The sequence below is a fragment of the Dermacentor silvarum genome, chromosome 6, assembly GCF_013339745.2.
Source record: "Dermacentor silvarum isolate Dsil-2018 chromosome 6, BIME_Dsil_1.4, whole genome shotgun sequence".
Classification (NCBI taxonomy): domain Eukaryota; kingdom Metazoa; phylum Arthropoda; class Arachnida; order Ixodida; family Ixodidae; genus Dermacentor; species Dermacentor silvarum.
In genome coordinates, this window is record NC_051159.1 from 132,709,518 (window position 1) to 132,732,248 (window position 22,731).

The 22,731-nt window shown below is 43.6% G+C and overlaps 1 protein-coding gene across 3 annotated transcripts in view; it reads right to left on the reverse strand.

Moving 5' to 3' along the window:
- Nucleotides 1-1,633: 1,633 nt before the first annotated feature.
- LOC119456041 (alpha-mannosidase 2x-like) overlaps nucleotides 1,634-22,731 on the reverse strand; it is a 96,909-nt gene continuing 75,811 nt past the window's right edge. For all 3 annotated transcript variants that reach the window (XM_037717635.2, XM_037717636.2, XM_037717637.2), the window contains exons 18-24: nucleotides 21,551-21,662; nucleotides 19,301-19,437; nucleotides 15,821-15,962; nucleotides 13,703-13,836; nucleotides 11,888-12,108; nucleotides 6,906-7,020; nucleotides 1,634-3,317 (exon numbers count right to left, since the gene is read on the reverse strand). In XM_037717635.2, coding sequence (XP_037573563.1) covers nucleotides 3,159-3,317; nucleotides 6,906-7,020; nucleotides 11,888-12,108; nucleotides 13,703-13,836; nucleotides 15,821-15,962; nucleotides 19,301-19,437; nucleotides 21,551-21,662 — 1,020 coding nt within the window. In that variant the 3' untranslated portion in view covers nucleotides 1,634-3,158. The remainder of the gene's footprint in view (nucleotides 3,318-6,905; nucleotides 7,021-11,887; nucleotides 12,109-13,702; nucleotides 13,837-15,820; nucleotides 15,963-19,300; nucleotides 19,438-21,550; nucleotides 21,663-22,731) is intronic.

A 22,731-nucleotide genomic window follows, 5' to 3' on the forward strand; every position in this document is an offset into this window, starting at 1 on the left:
GACCATGCTCTAGCAACAACAGGGATAAAATGACTGGGAATGAAGTGCCGCCACAGTGGGCCACTGGTTTTCATGCATTGTGGAGCGACTGCGCAGGCATTGAAAAATATAGGAGGCTAGGGCCATACATAGCCTAATCTCCCTTTCCATTGCCCACCTACCCAGATAAGCCTCAAGCCCTTATGTATCTACACAAGAATATGGGCACTCCCTCCTGTCTGTAGAAGACTAAGTATGTAGGCTGCACACTCTCTTGTCCAACATTATTGAAAAATAGCATTTGTTTTGCTCGCTTCTATCCTCGTAACATCATCTATGCGACAATATATTATTCCGATACAATATTTTGAGAGAGAGAGAAAAGCATTATTTTGAGTTGGCACTTACTGCTGTGCAGTAATTACAAAAGATCATGAGCAATTGAAAGCATGATCTGGCATTTGGAAAGAAATGAAGACTGGTACAGGATACTAAAGGAGCAGACAAGAGGTGGGCTTGTTGACACACTTGAGGGAAAGTGTGGTGCAATGTTAGGGCTTAAGTTGCAAAATGCTTAGATGCTTTCCAAAATTGGACATTTATTGAGCACCAACACATTCCTCTCTTAAACACATATTTTTTCTTTGTAGGCAGAGTGAAGACACAGCCACCATAAACGCTGGTCTACAACTGAAATTTACTAAATGCAGGGCTATACAAGACAAGAACCATACAAATTGTGCTGACCCCATGCACTGTGGGAATCTATGTTATGCGAAGCATGTTGCAGATACCTGGCTATCCAGAATTTCTTGGGGTTTCGCAAAATCGTATCAAGTGAGCCAACGTGTTCCTGTAAATTGAGTAGTTGTGTGTGTGTGACAAAGCAGCACGTCAATCAGCACGATTTCTATGCCAACCATTCATCGCAATCCTATGACGTGGCAATTGTTGGGTTCTAGATAGCGAACAAGTGTAAGGGAGAGAATCGCGGATTGCGACGTCATTAGCCACTATGTGTTGTATACACAATCAAACATACATATGGCTACTTCATGTGGTGCATGTTTAAATGACGATGGAATTTGTACTTCAGCGAAGAAATGTTAAAACTTGATTAACTTGGGCAATCATGAAGTTTGTACAATGTCGCGCAGTTTCTACGTAGCCTAAGCTGCTATATAAGGAAAGTACTGGGCAAAGTGGGCCAGCCCCGGAGATAGTACAGTCCAACATGGTGCCTCAAAGCGCGAGCTGTCACAAGGAAAGAAGATGACAAGGTGGCACAGTGTGTTTCAGAGAGCTAGCAGGCTTTGGGACGACAAAAGTATGTGTGATCATGGCCCAATGGTTAGAGCACTCGGATGCTGTGCTCGACGGCAGAGGTTCAATTCCCACATCTTTAACACATTCATTATTCTTAAAGCGAGGCGAGGCAGGAACCTACCTACTGCAACGTGCCAACCATGAAGCAAGGACTGTTTCGCATTAAAACACAGCATTACTACAGCCAGTGTTTGTGGTGTGTGCGTCTCCTTACTTTGGCCCATCTGATTTTGTACTCGCAACTATAATTGGGCAACCACATAACAGATTTACATGGGACTACAAAGTTGCTAGTGACATGCAAAAAGAAGATGCAAGACACAAAACGGAATCTGAACGCCTTTATTTTTGCACAGCTAATGCTCTCTGCACTTGCATTCTCCCACAACACAAATTTTTTTGCACAGCTAATGCTCTCTGCACTTGCATTCTTCCACGACACAAATTAACTATTCAATTAATGTTATTTACAAAGAAAAAAAAAAGGCCCATCATGTTCAGGACACTGCTCTCCCTAGAACACAGTGCTATGGAATGGTTGCATTGTGGGCCACACAAACACAGTATAGTCTGCCTCTAATGACTCACCGGCAAGATAGACACAAAGGGTCGACACAACAGTTTCTCCCTTGTTTCTTCTAATCACAGAGAAAAATTATTAAAAACATCCTAACTACATCCACTGTATACACTATTCACAATTCCTCTGTTATCATATAAGTCACAGTTCTGCCTAAGTTGATGCGCCACATTTGAAGTAGTAGCTCTTGGTAACAGCTGCTGTTGCTAACAGGCCTTTGGGCTGCACACTACCATACACACACAAGCCTGTGGGCTCAGTTGGGCTATGCAGGAAGGTGTCAACATGCTGTAACAAGTCTCGCTTCATTAAAAGTACTCCAGTGCCATCGAGTGGTTAGAGGGCTAACAGTGCATCTAGTGCAAATCACACATTTCACCGTTTAGCACTATTACGCTCTTACAAGAGGGAAGACAATCAAAAGGCAGTCTACCAATAATTCCAGCTGCCTTTTCATGAGTGTGCATTTGCACACATTGGTTGCTAGTGCTAAACAGTCATGCATCACTGGTACAAGTTCATTCGGGTCACCCTTCTATGCATAAAATAAAGGCCTCTATATTTAAACCTAAACATAATAGATTAAACTAAAGAAAATTGGACTAAAGCCTCCCAGCCCATCGGAAAATTTCGACGTATTAAGGTAGGTTTTGGCAGTTCATATAAGCAACTTGCCGTAAGCGTCCTCTTGCCAATTATTGCCAACTTGATGGTCGCAATATATCAATGTCTGGCAAATTGATGGTCGCAAATGTGAACAAGAGTTCAACAACGCCGTGGCTCTGCATAACGTAGAAATAATTTATAAAATCTATCTGACAATAACATTTTTTGGTACGTTGCAGCACCCTATATTGCAAAGGGAAGTATGGAATCAAACAACGCGAATATGACGTAAATGAGTAGAAAATAAATAGGACTGTCGGGACAATATTCAAGACCAAACGAAAGGAAGAAAAAAAATAGCACTCTATAAAACTAGACACAGGTCCAGATGCGATGAAAGTAGACCGGGGAAGACTTGAGCATTAAATGGCCAGTGCAGACCAAGCACTTGCTGTTGCATGTACCGGTGTTGACGTATTTGTTTTGCTTAACAGCAAATGTGAAGTAGCGTCATGTCTGTCAACTTGTCCCGCAGAACACGCATGCAATTGGGTCAGTTTTGGCCATTCCTAAGCGAAGGGAGCAAATTCCTCCCCACATCTTTCTTTCTTTTTGGCAAGTAGATGATATTAAAAGGGAATGGTTGTCCAGACAAGGGCGGGGTTGTTCACCGTCGCTGAAGTTTGTATGCAGCCATCTCGGCAGGCGAAGGCAAGTTCAGACGAGATGTCTTGGTGTACGTTGACGAGATCGTTCGCAAAAGTGAGAGCGTGGTTTCCTCCACGCTTGGTCCAAAGTAGTCGGGAAACATATCGGCAAGTGTTGCCTGAAAAGTTCAAAACAGATCATAAAAGGCGTGGTCATTTTTACCAAGTCCTGCTATGAAAGTAGTCACCTTCGCAGAAAAAGACAGCAGCAATTGGGAAAAGGTAGTGGCACTAGAAATGTTTTTGCTGAGAGGTACCACACTTAAATTAAGCAAAAGGAAAAGAACAAAGTTGTGATAGGTCCAGAAAATACATTTTCCTAGGATTTTCTTATTTAAAAGCAGAGATCTGGAAATAAATAGTCAAATGCGGATCTGTCAAACACTAATAGGGTCGAAAAATGCTGAAAATTCGACACAGAGATTGTGATAACATGGAATTGTAATGTGATTCATTTACAAGAAAATTCATTAACAGTTTGATATAGAGTTATAGAAAACAATCCAGTATGTCTCTCAATTATTAACACACATATAAAAAAAACAGCAGGAAATTGAGACATCCTTATCAGTCCCATTGTGCAAACAGGCCTTATTTCTGCGACGCCCATTAGCCCAATGCAAAGTCAGTATTTATAACTAACCAACGAAATGGTTGTTAAAACCATATTCATATGTTTCATGCAGCATATGACCTCAATGCAAGGAGGAAAGCAGAAATACAGACAAGAAAAATCAATGTAGACACAAAATAAAGCTCCAACTCTCTTATTGCATCCATTCTTCCAAGATTGGTATAGATAAGGACTTGTAACTTTTCCCACCCTATTTTGTATCCAACCATCATGAACGTGCACTTAAGGTCTGTGAAATAAGGTGCAGGAGCGATGTTTTAATTGCCTTTTCTTTCCCGGCATCATTTCAAAGTGGAACGGGATCCCAAGTAATATCTGGTGTCGAAGGTTGCCGGTTGAATGCCGAGTTCTAGTCATTATTGAATATCACTTCCATTGACAGTGTTACGCTTTTTCCTTGTTACTTACTTACACTCCTTGTTTCTTTCCTTATCGTTATACTGTTCCACACACAGTAGAGCCTTGTTCATATGCTTTAGGAAAAAACTCGAAATCATGCACTAACTGGGAAAACAGCCTATCCGAAGTCACAAAAAATTTGACAGACTTGACTGTGCTTGACATCTACGTAATGTGAAGCGTTGTGCAAGTCGTTGCAGCACGAGTTGCTGAAGTGCGTTGAGCTGGTGGGGTCTGAGCAACCAGGGACGTATGTTGTCGTTGGCCTATTGCATACTGTTTTAAGACGGCGATGGGAAACCCCACGCAAAATTGAGTTGGTGCGTGATGTTGGAATATGATGACACCTGAGTGAAACATGACATTCAGTTCCCGCCGTATGCAGTGGGAAACAGCAGTGCATTTGGGTTATCACCTGTTAAAAATGTACAGTATGCTTCCAACGGCACTGTTAATGTCCCATGCGCTGTGAAACAGATAGGTAAAGATGTTTATCGCAATAGGGTTGGCAGCGATAGCTGTGAATGGTGTGCGACGACCAGGGAGGAGATTTGCTGGCACTGGAATGGGAAACCGAGTGCGCAGCAGTGTTTTCACGCGAGACGGGTGGGCGAGTATTGTGGTGAAGCTACTGCAGCTTACAGCTGCTGTTTTTGATTGTGTGTGGCTCGCGCCTTTACCCGGGATCTAGCGGCCGGAAAACATGTCATATGATCGTAGTTTGGCAATGTGCTGAACATTAGTGCTGAAACATTGCGTCTTCTGGGAACATACGAACCAGTAAGAAAGCGTAACTGTACTGGGTCATTATTTGTGTTCTTGATTGCGAACGTTGACGCCGGGAAATCGTACCTAATGGGATTGTATCAACAAGGTTCTACTGTATGTATACAATTTATGCTGCATTATCCCCTCTGCAATACAGTTAATTAATTAAATTAGGAGTTTTACGTGCCAAAACCAGTTCTGATTATGAGGCACGCCGTAGTGGGGGACTCCGGAAATTTTGACCACCTGGGGTTCTTTAACGTGCACCTAAATCTAAGTACACGGGTGTTTTCGCATTTCGCCCCCATCGAAATGCGGCCGCCGTGGCCGGGATTCGATCCCGCGACCTCGTGCTCAGCAGCCCAACATCATAGCCACTGAGCAACCACGGCGGGTACAGTCAAACCTCATTAAGTTGCATCTGCCATAAAAATACCTTCGTTATATACAACATTTATTAAGCATATATATCTACCGGGTGCGTGAGGTATTTGAGAACATTATTCCTTATCGCCATAAACACCAGCAGGCTGGTGTGCGACTTCTTGGCATGCGACTTCTTGTTGTCTGACCCCTTATCATTCATACTGTGCAGTTTGTTCAAAGATGGAAGCGTACAGGTTGATGCAGGAAATGAAATGTCATGCAGTCCTCGTCGCTCTGGCCACACACCTCAGCGACTTGGAAATCGCCACCTTTCTGATCGTACCGAAGTCGTTCATTTACAAATGGTGGACAGAACTGATATGTTCTGGCGGTGACGTGGCATCTGTGGCGAATAGGAAAAAGCATAGTCAGCGGTCAGACGTCGTCAAAACCCCTAATCTTCTCCGACGGCTGCAAGTCATCGTGAGTGACGACCCAGGGAAGTCAATGCAGGCCATTGCAAAGGAGCTTTAAGTCGCAGAGTCGACTGTCAGGCTCACTGTGCTCGAGGACTTGAGGTACCATTCCTATGTCATGAGGAGGGGGCAATTCATGTCTGATAAAACTCAGGAGAATCGTCTGCTCTGGTCCAAGAGCTTACTAAGCAAGCTGAAGAGACCTGAGGAGCCTGGAATGCTTTTTTTTTTTTTTTCAGATGAAAAGAACTTTGTTAACCGCCGTAACAACAGGTGGCTTGGCACAAGCGCTGATGAGGCGCTTACAGTGATGCACACAAAATTTCCGTTGCTTGTGATAGTGTTAGCCGTCGTCAGCAACGAGGGTGACGTCATGTCGCCACACTTTTTTGCAGAAGGGCTCTGCGTTAATGCTCCCGCGTACGTGGAGGAGCTTGCCACGGTTGTAAAGCCCTAAATAGAGACTGTTTCGAAAGGACGACCTTATGTCTTTCAGCAAGATTCGGCTCCCGCCCACACCGCCTGCATCACCTAGGAGTGGCTGGCTGACAACTTCTACGACTACGCACTCCCAACTTGTGGCCTCCTAGTTCTCCAGATTTAAATCCGCTCGACTACTATGATTGAGGCATCGTTGAGAGGCCAACAAACAGCCACAAAATACAAAAGACTTGCTGAAGGCCCCCATAGCCGACTCAATGGCCAACATCTCTAAGGATCACCTGATCCATGCATGCAGCCGTTTCCAAAGCCGAAATGAATCGGTTATTGCTGCGGATGGAAGATTTGGAAATAAACCGTAAGAGGAGTATTTCTCAAAGTTTGGTGAAAATATGTCTATTTTTGCTGTAGATATTTTTCTCTGCCTGAAGCCAACATTTGTGTTCTCAAATTACCTCGTGCACCCGGTATATGCTTATATTCATGAAAAATACTTTGAATTTGCTTCATTATATCAGACAATTCATTGTATCTGTGTTCGTTATAGGAAGGTTAGGAATTCATGGTGAAGAAGGTGTTTCAAATGAAGAAGCAATAGAAAAACACGTTAATGCTGCACACACCACAGAATCGGTCTGCTGGGTACACCGCATGGCATATGAGCGCAGCCGACAGTCATGGGGGAGGCGGTGCAAGAACATGGCTGTTGTGTTGCTGGGGGTCCAGGATGACTCCGGTCTGTTTGATAAAAAGCACAGAAAGAAAGAAAGGATGTGCAACAAATTAAAGAAAGCAGTGCAGCACAAGGAAACAATTCAGACAAAAATTGGGCTACCCGAGTAAACAATTTCTGAGAGCACAAGAATTCTACTCAATGTTTAGAAAAGCTAGCCTCTATGCTACCCCTTGCACACAGCCTCCTTTTACTCTGTTAGTTACAAGCTAATTCTATAGTAGAGATGACTTAGAAATGTTTTTGCCACTTTTGCTCATTTTTTATATACCCTAAAAGCTCCTCCCCTTAAAGCACTCGTAACAACATACGCAAGGGTGCACATAGGATTCCATTCGTGAAAATATTACCAGAATTTTTCTAACTATAATTATAAAGCTTCGTAAAGTTAGTGGCATAGTGTGCTGGTTAGTTAAACCACAAGTGAGCGCAGCATAAAACCTTGACAATGAATATATCTTGGCTGCTGTCTCTTCAAGTGGAGATGAAAAGTGTAAGTTACAGATACAGGACCATTGTTTTTTGGGACCGACTGCTTTGATGCAGCTGAGCAAGATATTACAGCCAAGGTGCCAAGGAAGATAACCTAGAATAGGATCGTCCAAATCAAAGTCATTCATACAGAATGTCTTGGTTACATTTAGCCAACGTGTGTGTGTGTGTGTGTGTGTGTGTGTGTGTGTGTGTGTGTGTGTGTGTGTGTGTGCAGAAACTGAAACATTCGTAAAATTGCACTAATGCACATGATTTGTCACACAATGCTTTTACAATGAGAGGCACAAAAGTGCCCAACATTACGGCCCTCATTAAAACATGTTGAGTGCATAGGCTGTGTGGCACTTGATAGTGCATACAAAAGCAGAGGTGAATTTCTTCCTCAAACTTGATATCCTCAAAGCCAGAGCTAACGATAGCAGCACTACAGAATGAACAGGCAGCTGTTATGGCCACGCATGTCTTTGGCAGAGGCTGCAATGAGTATGGCGTTATGAACACAACTCGGACAAAATCATGGAAATTTACTTTGTTTCACAGAACGGTGCCATGGAACCGAGAAACATGGAGAGAATGTAGCACAATGAAGTAGCAAACAGACCTGGCCGCCTGACAGGTGCCCTGCATAAATATTAATCACAACAGAGTGATTGCAAAGGTGCATTTTACTGTAGTAATGTATGCTATAATGCTTTCAGAGCCAACTAGCCAGAATTCGTCAGTTGAAATCGTTACTGCAGACAATACGTGTAGACTTCTTCACTCGCAGGAGAAGAATAACTTGCAGCAATGCTAATGCAGCCCCTAAATGCACTTTTCCACTGCAATAAATCATAGTAGTACTCAATGCAAAAGCAGTCATCTGACCACAGATTGGTAAAATTAAAAAGGAAATAAGAGAAAATTATTAAGTTAAGCTAGATAGTAAATCACACTTCCTGGTAACACAGCAGCCCTTCCTGCAAGAAGAAGCTTGGTAGGTTCCCACATTACTGCACAGTGATATCGTGGATTTTGACAGAGCCTGCTATGGTCTAGTTAACTGCTTATCATAAAAAAGAATTCCACTGCATGCTAATCGAACCCAAAGAGGAAGTTGTGAAAACGTTTTCCTGCACCAAAACGGCCTAGACAGGAGAAGACACTTTGTAATCTGTGATGTCACATTGACGTACTGGCGCTGACGTTCTGGCACAAATCTCAAATGAAAAGAAGTTCGGCCCCCATTTCCCGCAGTAATACAGTCGAAACTCGATAATTCGAACTCAAAGGGGCCCGAAAATGTGTTCGAATTAAAAGAAGTTCGAATTAACGGAAGGACGTATTTTTGAAGTATTCGAGCACCATAGCAAGATGAACAAATGGTGCGAGTCATGAAATTTCGTGGCGCGCAAGCACATAGCGAGTTGCACCCACGCCGGCCAACGCTCGGTTCCCGATAACGGCAGAAAACGAAACTTCAGGGAGTGGACGGCGCCAACATGGCGACGCGTGTGTGCGGAGACCGTCGAAGGGGAGGGAGGAGGGCGGCAGGAAAGCGGAGTTGCCACTTCGGTGGCAGTGGCTTCGGTAGCTCCCCTCGCCCTCTCTCTCAACTCCCTCCCAACTCCCTCACCTATGACTGTCTCCGTGCGCGCCCGCCGGCACCGCCGGTACAGCCGGTTCGGCGCAGATTAGCCCGCTCCTTGAAGTTTCGTTTTCTGCCATTATCGGGAAGCGAGCGTTTGCTGGCCACACCTGTCGTACCTGTTGTGAAACCGGATGGATCCATCCGCGTTTGTGGAGATTTCCGTCTCACTGTGAACACAGTTACGGTTACTGAACAATATCCGCTTCCACGGGTAGAAGACATTTTCGCACGGCTAAACGGCGGCGAAGTGTTCACCACTCTTGACTTGACACAAGCTTACAACCAACTACCCTTGGACGACAAAGCTAAAGAATTGACTGTGCTCAACACCCACAAGGGCCTATTCTGCTTCAACAGACTTCCGTTTGGAGTAAGTTCAGCGCCAGCCATCTTTCAAAGATGAATGGACTTGCTTTTCACGGATCTGCCAGGTGTCCAAGTTTACCTTGACGACATCGTCATAGTCCATGTAGACATCGAACACGGGTGGTTTCCCGAGGCTCATCCTTGCCTTCCTTGCGTTGTGCACCCGCTGCTTTCGCTTCTTCCTCGTCGCCACTGATACGTCGCGTCTAGACAATAAATAACTACATGGTGACTGTAGAAAATGGAACGTTTATTGTGTGCTCCGCAGTCGTATTTATAGGGGTTGATGACGTACACCTCACGTGCTCCAGGTTGCCAGCCGGAGACACCTCAGTGGGCAGTTCGTTGGCCGGACTGGGCCTCCGCCACTGCATGAAGGGGTCTCTCCTAAGCTTTTGCTCTATGGCGGTGTTGGAGCAATGCCGGTCGGAGGCACCGCCGCGTTAGGGTACGGCCAGGCCACGCTAGCGGCAAAAACGCACATTTTTGATGCGCGGACTCATTTCGCGTGGCACGCCGCAAAACCCCCGATTCCTGCCGATATTGCCGCACGTTTTGAACGCGCGTCAAAAACGCACGTTTTTGCCACTAGCGTGGCCGTACCCTTATTTGGCGCGCTGCTGAGAGCATTGTCGGGCCGCGGTATGTTCGAATTAACCGTCGCAAATGCTTTCGCGTTTGAATTACCGAGCGTTTTCGCCCATTGAAATACACATAACTTTGACGGGACCAGAGTGTTAGCTCGAATAAACCGGCAGTTCGAATTAAGCGTGTTCGAATTAACGAGATTCAACTGTATAATCACACTTTTTATGCCAAATGAACGAAGCCAGTTTTGAAAGAATACTTTACCAGTAGAAACTGTTCAAGTGTTGTCCTTTATTGCCCCTTTAATGTACTATACTCACGGAATGAAACCCATCAATTTAGGACTGATGCGCATAATTTCATTTGCACTGTCTCCAGTTCATTTGACATCGTGTCATTTTCGCTCATACACTTGGTTCAGAGTCTGCTTCACCTTTAGTGAAAAGATTTGTAGCTACATGACAAGGCACACTCTAGTGATTACACATATAAAGTGTTCTACTTTGAAGGGACACTAAAGAGAAACACTGAATCCATTTAGACTGATATGATGAAGTATTTTTAAGAACTCTACTTTCGTTGATTTCATGGAGGTTGAGCATTAGAAGAGAAAAATGTGGTCAAAGTTTCATGTTTGAATTTCGTGCCAAAACCCCAAGGCTGGTGCGTACTGTCAGTGTGACAAAAGGCACTGACACTTCACTAAATGTTCTTGAAACTTCTTAAGTTCAGTCTTTGGATCTTCTAGAATACAATGCAGTCCATTTTTGCCGATAAAGATTTCACTAGGCCCAAGCAGACGGCGTCAAAATCCTCGACGTCACGGCGGGCTGGTGTGTGAATTTCAACACAGCGTCGCCATCCGTCTTTCGTTTTTGAGCGTTTTCTGGCTTACCAAGCACCTTCTTGTGGCAAGAGTTGCTTTTTTGGTATTGTGGAAAGGCAATTTATTAACACATCTCATATAATTTTTCTCTTTAGTGTCCCCTTAAGGTTTCCCTGTCGTGTTTCATTTCGTAAGTATATTAGTGCTATGCCATACTCGAGTTTTGTGCCCATCATGGGTCTCATTGGTCTAACTCTAAGCCTTTTTACACAGACAGCACTCCTGAATCGGTAGAGCACTGCAAGTGGAATGCAAAGACAGTGGTCTTCATTCCTCACCAGTGGCACATTGTCTTTTCTACCACTTTATTTTTTTAAATTTTCTCACCTTATGCTACTAAACAAGCATGTGGGAACAGCTGTGCAACTTTCAGCTGCTACAAATGAAAGATACCCAACAAGTGACAGTGCTGCTTGGTTTGAAACTCTTTCCAGATTACGACTGCCCCATACACAATGGCGGAACACAGGGAGGGTGGTACATCTTTACCCTCAGTAAAGAAGGCAAACACTTGCACGAGCAAGGCTTTCGAGGTGTGGGCAGAAAAGCGAACACGATTGGCACCAAGTGTGGCAAAGACGGCTATGTGATGTAATATGTGATATAAAAGCACCCTACATTTAAATACACAAAAACTTCACTACATATAACAACTGACAACTCTTCCAGATCTTGCATAAAGCTAGCATGTGACACAAAGAATTTTGTAATTCATGTGATTTAACATTCCAAAGCTGCATACTGGACAATGAGGCATGCTGTGGCGGGTAGCTCCAGATTAACTTTTGGCTGCCCAGGTTTCCTTAACATACATCTGAGTCTAAGTACAAAAGTGTATTCGCACTTCACACACATTGGAGTATATGAAGAACAAGTTCTTTGAGTATGAAGAGCAGCGAGGACTTACTTGGCACCCACTGGGGCTGTATTGGGCAGAGCCAGCGTGCGCAGATTCATGAGGTGTAAATCACAGGGCAAGGGGCCACCCAAGGGTGTGAATGAGCTCTTGAGGGGCGGGTCAGACATGCGTTGTGGCCGGCTGTGAATCAGCGTGAACAGCGGATGCAGCAGGCTGAGGGACCCGTGGTGTGCCAGAAGGGATGGGTGACTGACTGATGCCGTCTCCTTCTGTCCAAAGGAATGGAAGAAAAAAAATAAATAAAAGAAAGGGTGTTAGTCTTCTCAGTTGAATGTTCAAGTCTCTAGCTTCTAATGACAGTGCGTCTTTTTTGTTCAGTTTGTAAACGGACGTTCATGATGTCGCATAAAGAAACATGAATGAAAATAATACAGAGCAGTGGAAACTAGGTGCAATTTGGCAGCCCAGCTGTCAGCACCTTGTGTACACAACTTGAGTTTCAATTGCAACATAAAAAAAAAAAAAAAATTTGCATTGTGGTGACCATGTGCGTGCTGTTGTACTGCCTTCACAGAGCATGTCTGGGTAAAGAGGGTAGTGAACCATCATGAAGATGTTTTTGAAATTCATATGCACAAGCCTGCCACCTTCCATCTGGCCGCCGAGGTAAGCGTACAGCAGCAAGGCCGTAAAACACGCACTGCTGTAGACCATCACACAAATCAAGGTCTTTCATCACTGGTCTGTTCATGCACAATACATTCTCCTTTACCCCAATGGCTTGAGTCAGCAGCCAGAACTCCCTGAGTGATGAAACGGTGCATATTGAACTCCTGTGTTTTCTGGTCACCTCTTTGCTCATGAGCCTTGAAAAAGGCCCTTGACCCAAGGCGAACCGCGCATCTTTCATTGATCTTTCAAATGCAATTCCAAACAAGCAAAGCTTGCCTCAGGTGCATGGTCGTACTGGACTGAGTTGCCTTAAGACGCTAGTCGACGGTACATTTCTTTTAGTGTTGCCACTGGGAGCAGTCCTCAACAGTTACATGCTGGCACATTCCTCCTGTTCCACACTTGAGTCACAGCGAGCTTCAGCTCATGCCACGCAGATAGGGTGTAGCATTTCAATCTCATAAAGGTCGTTATCAATAAAACACTTGGTCCTTTTACTCTGTTTTCTCATTGTAGCACCATCAATCCCTGTGGGGACTGAATGAGCTTTTGCTCCAGGACCACACTACATACAGCGGTGCTGACCAGCCCATGCAATCTCACAAGGTCGGATTTGAGATGCTTTTAAAAAGATTGTCTGCTACTCAGTCACAAGGTGCACTACCAGTGCATACAAATTTTGAAGAACGTTACCTAGTACAATGTAATAAAGAATGCACTGTAAATAACAGGAATGAGACACCGAATGACAACTTACTGATTTCTTTTGTTAAGCAACCTACAGTTTTGAAGCACACCACAGCAAAAATGGATAAGACAAAAGAAACAATATGTATATAAGAATATGCAATTTTGAATTTTCATTGAGCAGTGTGATCATTTTAGATTGCAGGAAAGTGTAGTCACTAGTTTTGAAATTGAACTTCTTCAGTGAATAATACTTACTCTGTAAAGACAACACAGCACATTTCTTTTCCTTTCTTTTCATCGGAAAATGTGAATAAGACTACAGCCAGATCTCTGAATCAAGAACTAAGTAACCAAATAATTTTGTGAAGCAAGAAACAAAGCAACTCCGCCATGAATGTTGCTGGCACGAAACATTGAACTTGTTAGGAGGAGTACATTTAAAAAAGAGAGACACTTCAGCAAAGGTTATTTGGAAAAGCTCAATTGCAGCGCAAAACTGACCTGAGATTCTGTGGAAAATTTCTCCACCAGGAGCCGGAACTGACTTGGCGTCTTGAGGTTATCCATGACACCTTGCTGCAGGCCCCGCTTGTCGTCCTGGTTGAGTCGCCGATCCAAAAACACGTCCACGAGTCCTACAGCCACACAGAAGTAAAATGTGGAATGCCAGCTTATGTACTACGTTGACAACAACGCATGTCACAGTTCTGGCCTTCCATTCCCCAGCAGACAAACTAATATTCAATAACAGTGTGGTTATTGTACCCTTGTACAGTGCTCAGCGATTGAAATGCGATACTTGGCGCAAATGGCTGCAGGCACTTTTTGCATCACTGTCGAGCCCTGGGGACACCGAGCGGATGCATTGCAATATGCGATGAATGGGAAAGCTTTCGTGATGCGTTGTGACTGCGCTTGTCGCCCCAGCAATCGCCCAGCGCTCTCTCAGAGTTGTGAAAAAAGCGCTGGCCGCCATGTGGTCCGAGTATTCACTTGAATCACTGTACATTATATTGCACACTGCATTCAATCCTTTGCAAAGCTCACTTGACAATGATTACACCTAACGTATTCAATCAGAATATGAAGTCAGATGCCTGCAGAATTGTAAGGAAGTGGTTGAGTCATTTTCCTGCCATCTGTGCTTGATAAAATGGCGCGAAGTTGATCTAGACTGTTGTGTCATCATATACGATGAAAAGTACCGGTAAAGCAGGTAAAGTACATATACAGTACCGCAGGATGACAGAAGTCCAGAACACAGCACAAACACAGCAACCCACCACATGATGTTGTATCTTGATCTAAAAGTGGTTTCTCCCCTAACGAACATTAAGAGGTGGTTAATTCGTCCATGTACATGGAGATGCTTCTTTCAGCCTGTAACCGTTGTATATAAACAAATTTTGGTTTTTCATGTTTGTAACACACCAGTCAATAATAAGAACCGACTTTAAAAAGAAGCTATGTCCCTAAGCTTGCGCCGGGTCTCGGGAAGATATGGACACACTGGTATTAATGCATGCTGGCAAACAATGCCTATGATTTACTACAGGAAGTCTTAAAGGGGCCTGAAACATTTATTAAAGAAACAGCAAAAAACATTGCCGATATGTCGCAGAGGCTGCTGTGAACATGTGGGCCAAATATTACTGCAATGCATGCAGCATGAAATTTCCAATGTCATGTCAAACGCAGCAAAAAATCGCTTGCCCTTGCTTCCACAATGCCGTCACACCAAAGGAGCGGGCCGAACAATGCTATTGGCTGATTTCGTGATCGCGAGAACATTCTCAACAATACATAATTCTTAATCTTGAGTTAAATAAATGAAAAATATACATGTCTGCAATGTCAAAAAAACAGAAAAATAATTTCATCTTTGCACTGCTCGTAGCTGCGTCAGCTGTGCACGGTGTCACAATAAGTGGGTTCGACAGTAATTTCTCACACTTCAGCGAAGAAAACGCTTGGTTTTAAATCACTGGTGTGAAATATCTTTTGAATGCTCACTTTGCAGTATGTGACTGTTTCCCATTTTGGTGTATTCATTGCAGATCTGCCAACATTAGATAACAAGAAACACAACACCTGAAGGTGACAAACCATAATAAAATAAAGAATTGTATGTTATGCTGAGCATGTTGATTGTTTATTATTAAATATTCATAGACGTCGTTCTATCAGGATGCTGTGAACAGGCCCTCCATTTATATATAGTCGCAACAATAATGATCTGTGCCACAAGCGGAAATGTTTATGAAGCTTATTAATAAATTATAAAATATGCAAGTAACAGCAGCCCAATTTCGGGTCTTATACATTGGTTCTATGAGCTGATATTCTTGCTGCGGGTAGGTTTAACTAGTCGATGGGTACGAAAAATCATGCTCTGAAAAATCAGTCAGTGACTGTATTTATAATCTTTGGAAATCAGTTCAGCCTTGAACTAGATGCAAAGAAAAAGTCGAAAAATGACTAGAGTCAACACGACAATCGTAAACAGCTCTAAAAATTGGGCACCATATGACAAAATCATACAAGTTGACAGGTCTAATGTCAATATCTAACTCAGTTAAATGAAAATGAACAGCACACTAAGCCGTTACTAAGTCTCACCAGTGTACAGACTCGTTGTGCCGAGTGGTTGCCCAGACAGCAGCGACAGCCTTGTGCTGTTGTCTTGAATGAACATCATACTAGGCATCGGATAGACGTTGCCTTGCAGTGTCAGCTTCGCCAAGGTGCGTCGCTTTGCCATCTGATGGAAAAATGCAAAAGATCAGTTGCTCGTTGCCAATTTGCCACTGCAAAAATGGAATGGTTAAAGGCCAACTCCAAAAAAATTTTAGCACACTGAAGTAGGTGTTCTTGATACCAACACTGGGAGGGGAAAAAAAAAAAATGAAAAAATTAAACAACACATTACCGGTTGCAGGAAGCAACATACGTCTAGATCGCACGACTTGGAATGACCTTGGAGATTAGGCACTGCCTGTGGCTGTCAGTGGCACTGAAGAATCTTGGAGGCAAGGTACTGGGACTTATGTCATAGCTGCTAACCACCAGGTGCATGAGTCGTCTGCTTAGGTGCTATTAGAAGGCTGCTAATAAAAAATTAGACAATTACCAGCCCTGCAGCTTTGCCAAGATTGCTTCAGTAGTATACTCCACTCATTTATTACCAATTTAGCCAAAGTAAAATTTTGTTGCAGTTGCCCTTTAAAGACATGTGCATAGAAAAGTAGTACTTGGAAGGAGAGCTTATTTCTGCACAAAACACCACAAAGAGGATATGGCCGAAAGTGGAGCACTTTAGACACTTGACAGTATAATAGGGGAGAGAAGCCAAGAAGAGGCTCTGTGTTCCGAGAGAAGTGACAGCAGAGGACCAAGCTTATCCCATGTCTCCCTTTCTTGTCCCATTTCCTAGCACTGTTTTAAATTTTGGAAGCACACAGTGAAAAAGGGAGGTTGAGGATGCAGTGCATGCCCAACTTTCAGCAACATGGCCATCATGTGGCTTGTGATGACAGCAACAGAGTGACCGATGTGCATGACAGTGGTTAGTCATACTGTGCGACCATTATACATTAAAATCTCGGTGATACGAATCTCACGGGGTCGCGTGAAATATTCGTATCACCCGAAATTCGTATCATCAAAACATACACAATATCAAGAAAAATGAATTTATTTCTACCAGGAAAGATTTCTAATAGTGGAATCCCATTGATACCTTCCTCGCTGCTGTGTTTTCCCGGCTGCTACGTCGCGTTTTCGCGGTCCCGACCTTAATCTCATTGACTTCCATGTATAGTCGAATCTGGATAATTCGATAACTCGAACTCAAAGGGGTCCAAAAATTTGTTCTAATTAAAAAGACTTATTTTTGAAATATTCGTGCACCATAGCACGATGTACGAACGGTGCGATTCGTGAAATATCGCGGCGCGCAAGCACATATCGAGCGAGGGCCATGAAACTGCCCGCGTCGGCCAACGCTCGCTTCGTGATAACGGCAGAAAATGAAACTTCAGGGAGCGGGCAGCACAGGCATGGCGAGAGAGAGAGATTGTGGTTGTGAAGAGGAAGAGACGACACAGCGACGGGCGCGCGCAGGAATGTCGCAGGTGAGGGAGGAGGGCGGCAGGGAAGCGGATTTGGCCTCGGCAACTGTCACTTCGGTGGCTCCCCTCGCCCTTCCTCTCAACACCCTCATAGCCCCCTCACCTTCGACTCTCTCCGTGCACGCCCGCCGCTCCCGCCGGCCTGGTGGCAGCTTAGCCCGCTCCCTGAAGTTTCGTTTTCTGCCATTGAAGCGAGCGTTGGCCAGACTGGGCCTCTGCCGTTGCTTCCCTCTGCGCTGCAGACGCAGCGGTGGCCGAGACGTCGGCACGTGCACGCATCTCCTGGCACCACGCAAAAACGGCGACCTTGCCGTGATGCCGCGGTTTTTTTTTTTTCCGCGCGGCGTTGAGGAGTCTCACCTAAGCTTTTGCTCGTGTCGGAGCAATGCCGGTCAGAGCCACGTGATTTGGCGCGCTGCTGAGAGTAATGTCGGTGCGCGGTATGTTCAAATTAACCATCGCAAATGCTTTCGCGTTCGAATTACCGGGTGTTCCCCGTGATACTTCGCCAATCTATAATGTTCCTGCATGTTACGTTGCGTTTGAATGTGCTGGTCACGTAAATTTAGCGGTACAGCCAGCTTGTACATTGCAAGAAGCGACCGATGAGTTGAACCAAGCAACCGGCACCTTGCAGATACGACGCACCCGCGCAGGTGCCGTATCCTGAAAGCGATCTGCAACGTGCGCATAGTGGGCGCCCGCGCAGACTTTATTGTCAAAATGATCTGCGATGTTGACAAAGTGCGCCTAGTGCCAGTAGCTTCATATGCACGCACTTCGACGTTTAGTTCGAGTTGAAGCGAGAGACAGCGCAAAGGTCAATTCGCTCGCTGCTGCTGCTGCGTTTCCGTTGCTTCACCTTTCGGGCGAAACTGCGGCTTTTTTTTCTGTATTTTTTTTCGCGGTCCCTTGAAAAACGTATCAACGGGTCGTTTTCTTCTTGCCCAAATCGTCAACGATCGCCTTCTGAAAGGCGTATAAGTGCGCACACGTGATCTTGGGAATGTTTTTGCACGCCACTGAACGCCTGAGCACGTCGAGTGCAGGGAGCGTTTTGACCATCAGGGCTGCACCTTGGTCGTCGTTGCAGCAGCGGTCCTCGTCTACTTTCTCGCTAAGCATCGGTTAGGCTGTGATGTGGTCCGGTCCGCTCAACGTGGGGACCAATGAGAGATTGCGCAGCCGCATGACGTAGTCGGTTGCTTAGCGACTATGGATCCCGCCCAGATCCCGCTGTGCCGGCTTGTCTGTGCTGGCCGCCCCACTGGCTCCGCCGCCCCGCTGTTGCTCACGCGTTCGTATGATCCGTAACGGCGCGGCAACATGCTCCGAACAGCCGATTTTTTTCGTATTGTGAGCAATGTATTTCGGCCGGGGAATGTCACGAATTCGTATCGCACCGAAATTCATACCGGCCGGGTTCGTATCACCGGGGTTCTACTGTACTTCCAATTTTTGTGATGTACTGAGGAGTCCTACTCAACGCACCCCTACACCATAAAGATGCACTGCACTTGAAATGCATTTTGAACTGCACCATACTGTTAAGAGAGTTTGCTGTTAGGCTAGTAGTACATGATTTTGAAATATTGGGTGTATCACTTTCTTATCCCGTCTCCTGATGCTGTTTTAAATTTTGAAACCATACTGTTGTTATGGAGTCGGCAGCTATTTATTATAAAAGAAAAAAATTGAGATCAACATATTGTGTCATACTTGAATTCAGCACATCAAACGACATAAGAGCAAGCCTTATCAATGTACATTCATAAATAATTATAGTATTGTTTTAACTGCAGTGTCTCCCCTTTAAAGTGACATCTAAAGAAGTGAAGAAAACTTTGTCTAAGCATTTGATTGCGTATGGACTCCAATTGAAGTCTTGTGCATGTGAAGCTGTGACCAAGTCAAGACACAATGTGTTGATGGAATTAAACATGTGACAATTGAATGAATAAACACAGACCAGGAGTCCGTTGATATCAGTGTAGAATTCAGGTCCCACGTTGTGGACACCCGTCCTGAGGCGCATTACCAATTCCTCGTTCACCGACTTTGTTATGTCCACTATGTTCTGGATGTCAAGGCCAACTCCATCAACGCCTACAAAAGAACAAAAATTCATACAGTTCGAGTTTAATAGTACACCTTCGACTCATTGCTTTCCTTCAACAACACTCACTCTCATTGCTGAATGGCTACTCATAGAATTTTGCAGAATGTAAAAATTTCTGAGAAGCAGAATTTACTTGCAGTCTGAATATACAGTCCGGGTTAAGATATTGTCACCACCTTGCACAGCATCGTGCACCATGCCTTCTGGTGGATTTTTTTTTCATGGTCAAATTGTTTTTACATTCTGTAGATATACTGCGCCACATACGACACTTGTGTTTTGGTTTGTTTTTGTAAGCTGTCGTTAAATTTAAATGCATTTCTTACACGAAAGGGGCCACGAAATTTTTTTAATTATTGGGAAATCGGGAAAAGCAAACTTGAAAGAAAAAAGGTTACTTTGTTGAATTTGACAGTTGGCGACGAAAGATACGGTTTCATGCCATTTAGACAATATCTCCATATCGGGGGCCAGCCACACCTTCGCGTAAACCACACCTTCGAGGTGTGATACTGTAGTTTTAAAAATAGAGGGTTGTTTATTTATTTATTTATTTATTTATTTATTTATTTATTTATTTATTTAATACATACTGCTAGCCTTATATATAAGGCTGTAGCAGGGTCGGGACACAAATACAACTGTGAGAGTGGTATCAAACATGGTTAACAGTTTCTGTTGACAACAATTCCAAATATTGTGGACAAAGAATAAAGGCAGTAAAGACACTTTCCTGCAAGTCATGTAAATGTATGCAATACACAAAGGTAATAATAACACTGTAAACGTAAAAAAGGAAACCTTTTCACGAACAATCACTGGCATGAAAAACACTGATACATACATTTAATCTTTCAAGCTAAGGCAGTAGAGAAATATAATTAGTTAGCCTTGAGACAAACATATCACTTGAACTGCTACCAACGACGTGTTCTGGTAGCGCATTCCATTCTGTTATTGTCTGTGGGAAAAATGAGAACTTAAATGTATCATTGTGGAATCTATACTCTTTCAAGTGTCTACTATGTTTGGGCCTGGTGTCAGAACGATAGAAGTCGGCGGCTATTTCCGTTTACTTCATTATTTAAGAGCTGGAATGCAAACTTGAGACGTAGAAGCTTAGCTTCGTTTGTTTATTGAAAAAAGACCTGCTCTTGCAAGGAGTTCAGAAGGCGAATTACGGCGTCGATACTTGTTGTACACAAATCTAATTGCTTTTCTTTGTACTGCTTCTAATTTATCAATACATCTTATCGTGTGAGGAAACCAAGCTATAATACCATATTCAAGAATTGAGCGAACTAATGATGTATATGCTAATAGTTTTGTACTTGGTGAAGCAGTCCGGAGTGACCGTTTTAGCGAGCAAAGAGCGGAAAAGGCCTTACATGAAATATATGACACCTGTTTATCCCAATTTAAGTCTGAGGAAATAATTACCCCTGAGGTACTTGTAATGGTCAACGACTTTTAACGGTACTTGATCTATTACCCTTTTCCCTTTTTTTTCATTTTTCACATTATGACCTATGATACACCACTACAGCAGGTAATTTAAAGCTATAGGCTAAAAAATAATAAGGAAGACGTCTAGGAACAATTATAGTACAGGCAAAATTCTGGGCAAATCACCACCATCATTGCCACTTAGAAACTTCTGGGAGTGTTTTGGTCTGCAACCTAGCAATTCTGTCTCTTCCTTCCATTCCAATTCTACCCCCTCCCCCTCCCTCCCCCTTGTATAGGTTACTGAAACTGCCCCAGTAATATGCTCCCGGTTTAAAATGTCACGGAAGCCTGGTCCCTACAACACTAACAGCATGATCACATATTTTTTCTGGTTACTATGCTTTATTCCTGCAGTTTCATAGAAATAGTATCAGGAGGGTCTCTGCTACATATTGTACCAGATATCTTAAACTCGCACTCCTGCTTAGGGCTTCGCACTTAGGCTGGCAGTATCCACTAAATAATATAAACGGAGGACTGGGGGTTGTGTGGCTGTATTCTTGCACAGGTGGGGCTGCAACGATCGTCTTCGATATTCTGAAAACTTTCATGAGCACCAGCACATATGTATGTGAAAGTTTGTAGACAGACCTGGAGAGTTTTTGATCCTGACAGCGAAGTCAACATTTGGCAGGAAAGCCACAACTTCTGAATAGAGCACGCCTTCAGTGACACGAATGTAAGGTGGATCATAGACCAGCTCCTAAAAGAAAGCATTAAAATGAGACATTTTAGCCAGTATCCATACATAAAGCAGTGCACTGCAAGAAAAAGTTAATAAAAATGGCAGAAAAAAAGTTAGAAAGTTTGAGTAGTAAGCAACCGCCACCTGAAACTTCAAAGATATATGCGAGCTATGGTTAACAACATTTTACATAAGCTTCAAATTTAATAGCCAATTTACAAGCGACTGTTACAGCAAGATATTCATATCTGTATCTAAAGACAAAATTATCAGGAGTATTAAGTACAGTAAGGTCCACTAATAATGTGAACAGCCAATTGGTAATAAATGTGCTTAACACATATCTCAGCTGTAATCAATGACTGAACACTAATTAAGAGTTCTCGTTAAGAGTGTAGTACACTATATGGTACATCAACAATACACTCTTGAAGCATTTTGTTTAGACTTGCTAAAGAAGGACCACCGAGACACAACTTCTGTATTTCAAGACACATTTCTGGAACCTAATATCCTTGAACCCCGTTTCTTCTACCTTTCTTCCACACATTTCTGTAAATCTATTGCTTATTTATTTTTTTTAATAATGATTTGCTTCTTAGAGCTCCTCTAATTCTTATTCCTTTTAGTTTACTGTAAAAGCATGTGATGAGCTGCTGGATTTGTAGGCAGTGCCAATATGTTTGGCTGACGCATGGAACCTACTCGCACTCTGGCTGACACATTAGTCACTATTGTAGTCGTTGCGTCAACAACTTATAAAGTCAAAGTATCTGTTTATTTGCTTTGACCTGACCCCATTTCATTGGTGTATTTCGTAAATTGTTGCATTTTTTTTTAAATAAGGAAACCAAGATGATACAAGACAGTGGTTCTCAAACTTTTAGCTGTCGTGCACCTCTTAACCATTTAGTCTCCAAGTCTGAGCCGTACATGTCCTCCTGCCAGTTTGGGCCGATATTGCCAAGGACGAATCCTACTCATTCATGGAGCACTTTGCTTTGCTCTGCAAAAATGACTGATGCATGCCAGCTTGTTCCACAGGCAACTTCTGGCTTTGGGCACACATGAATATTAAATTCTGGGG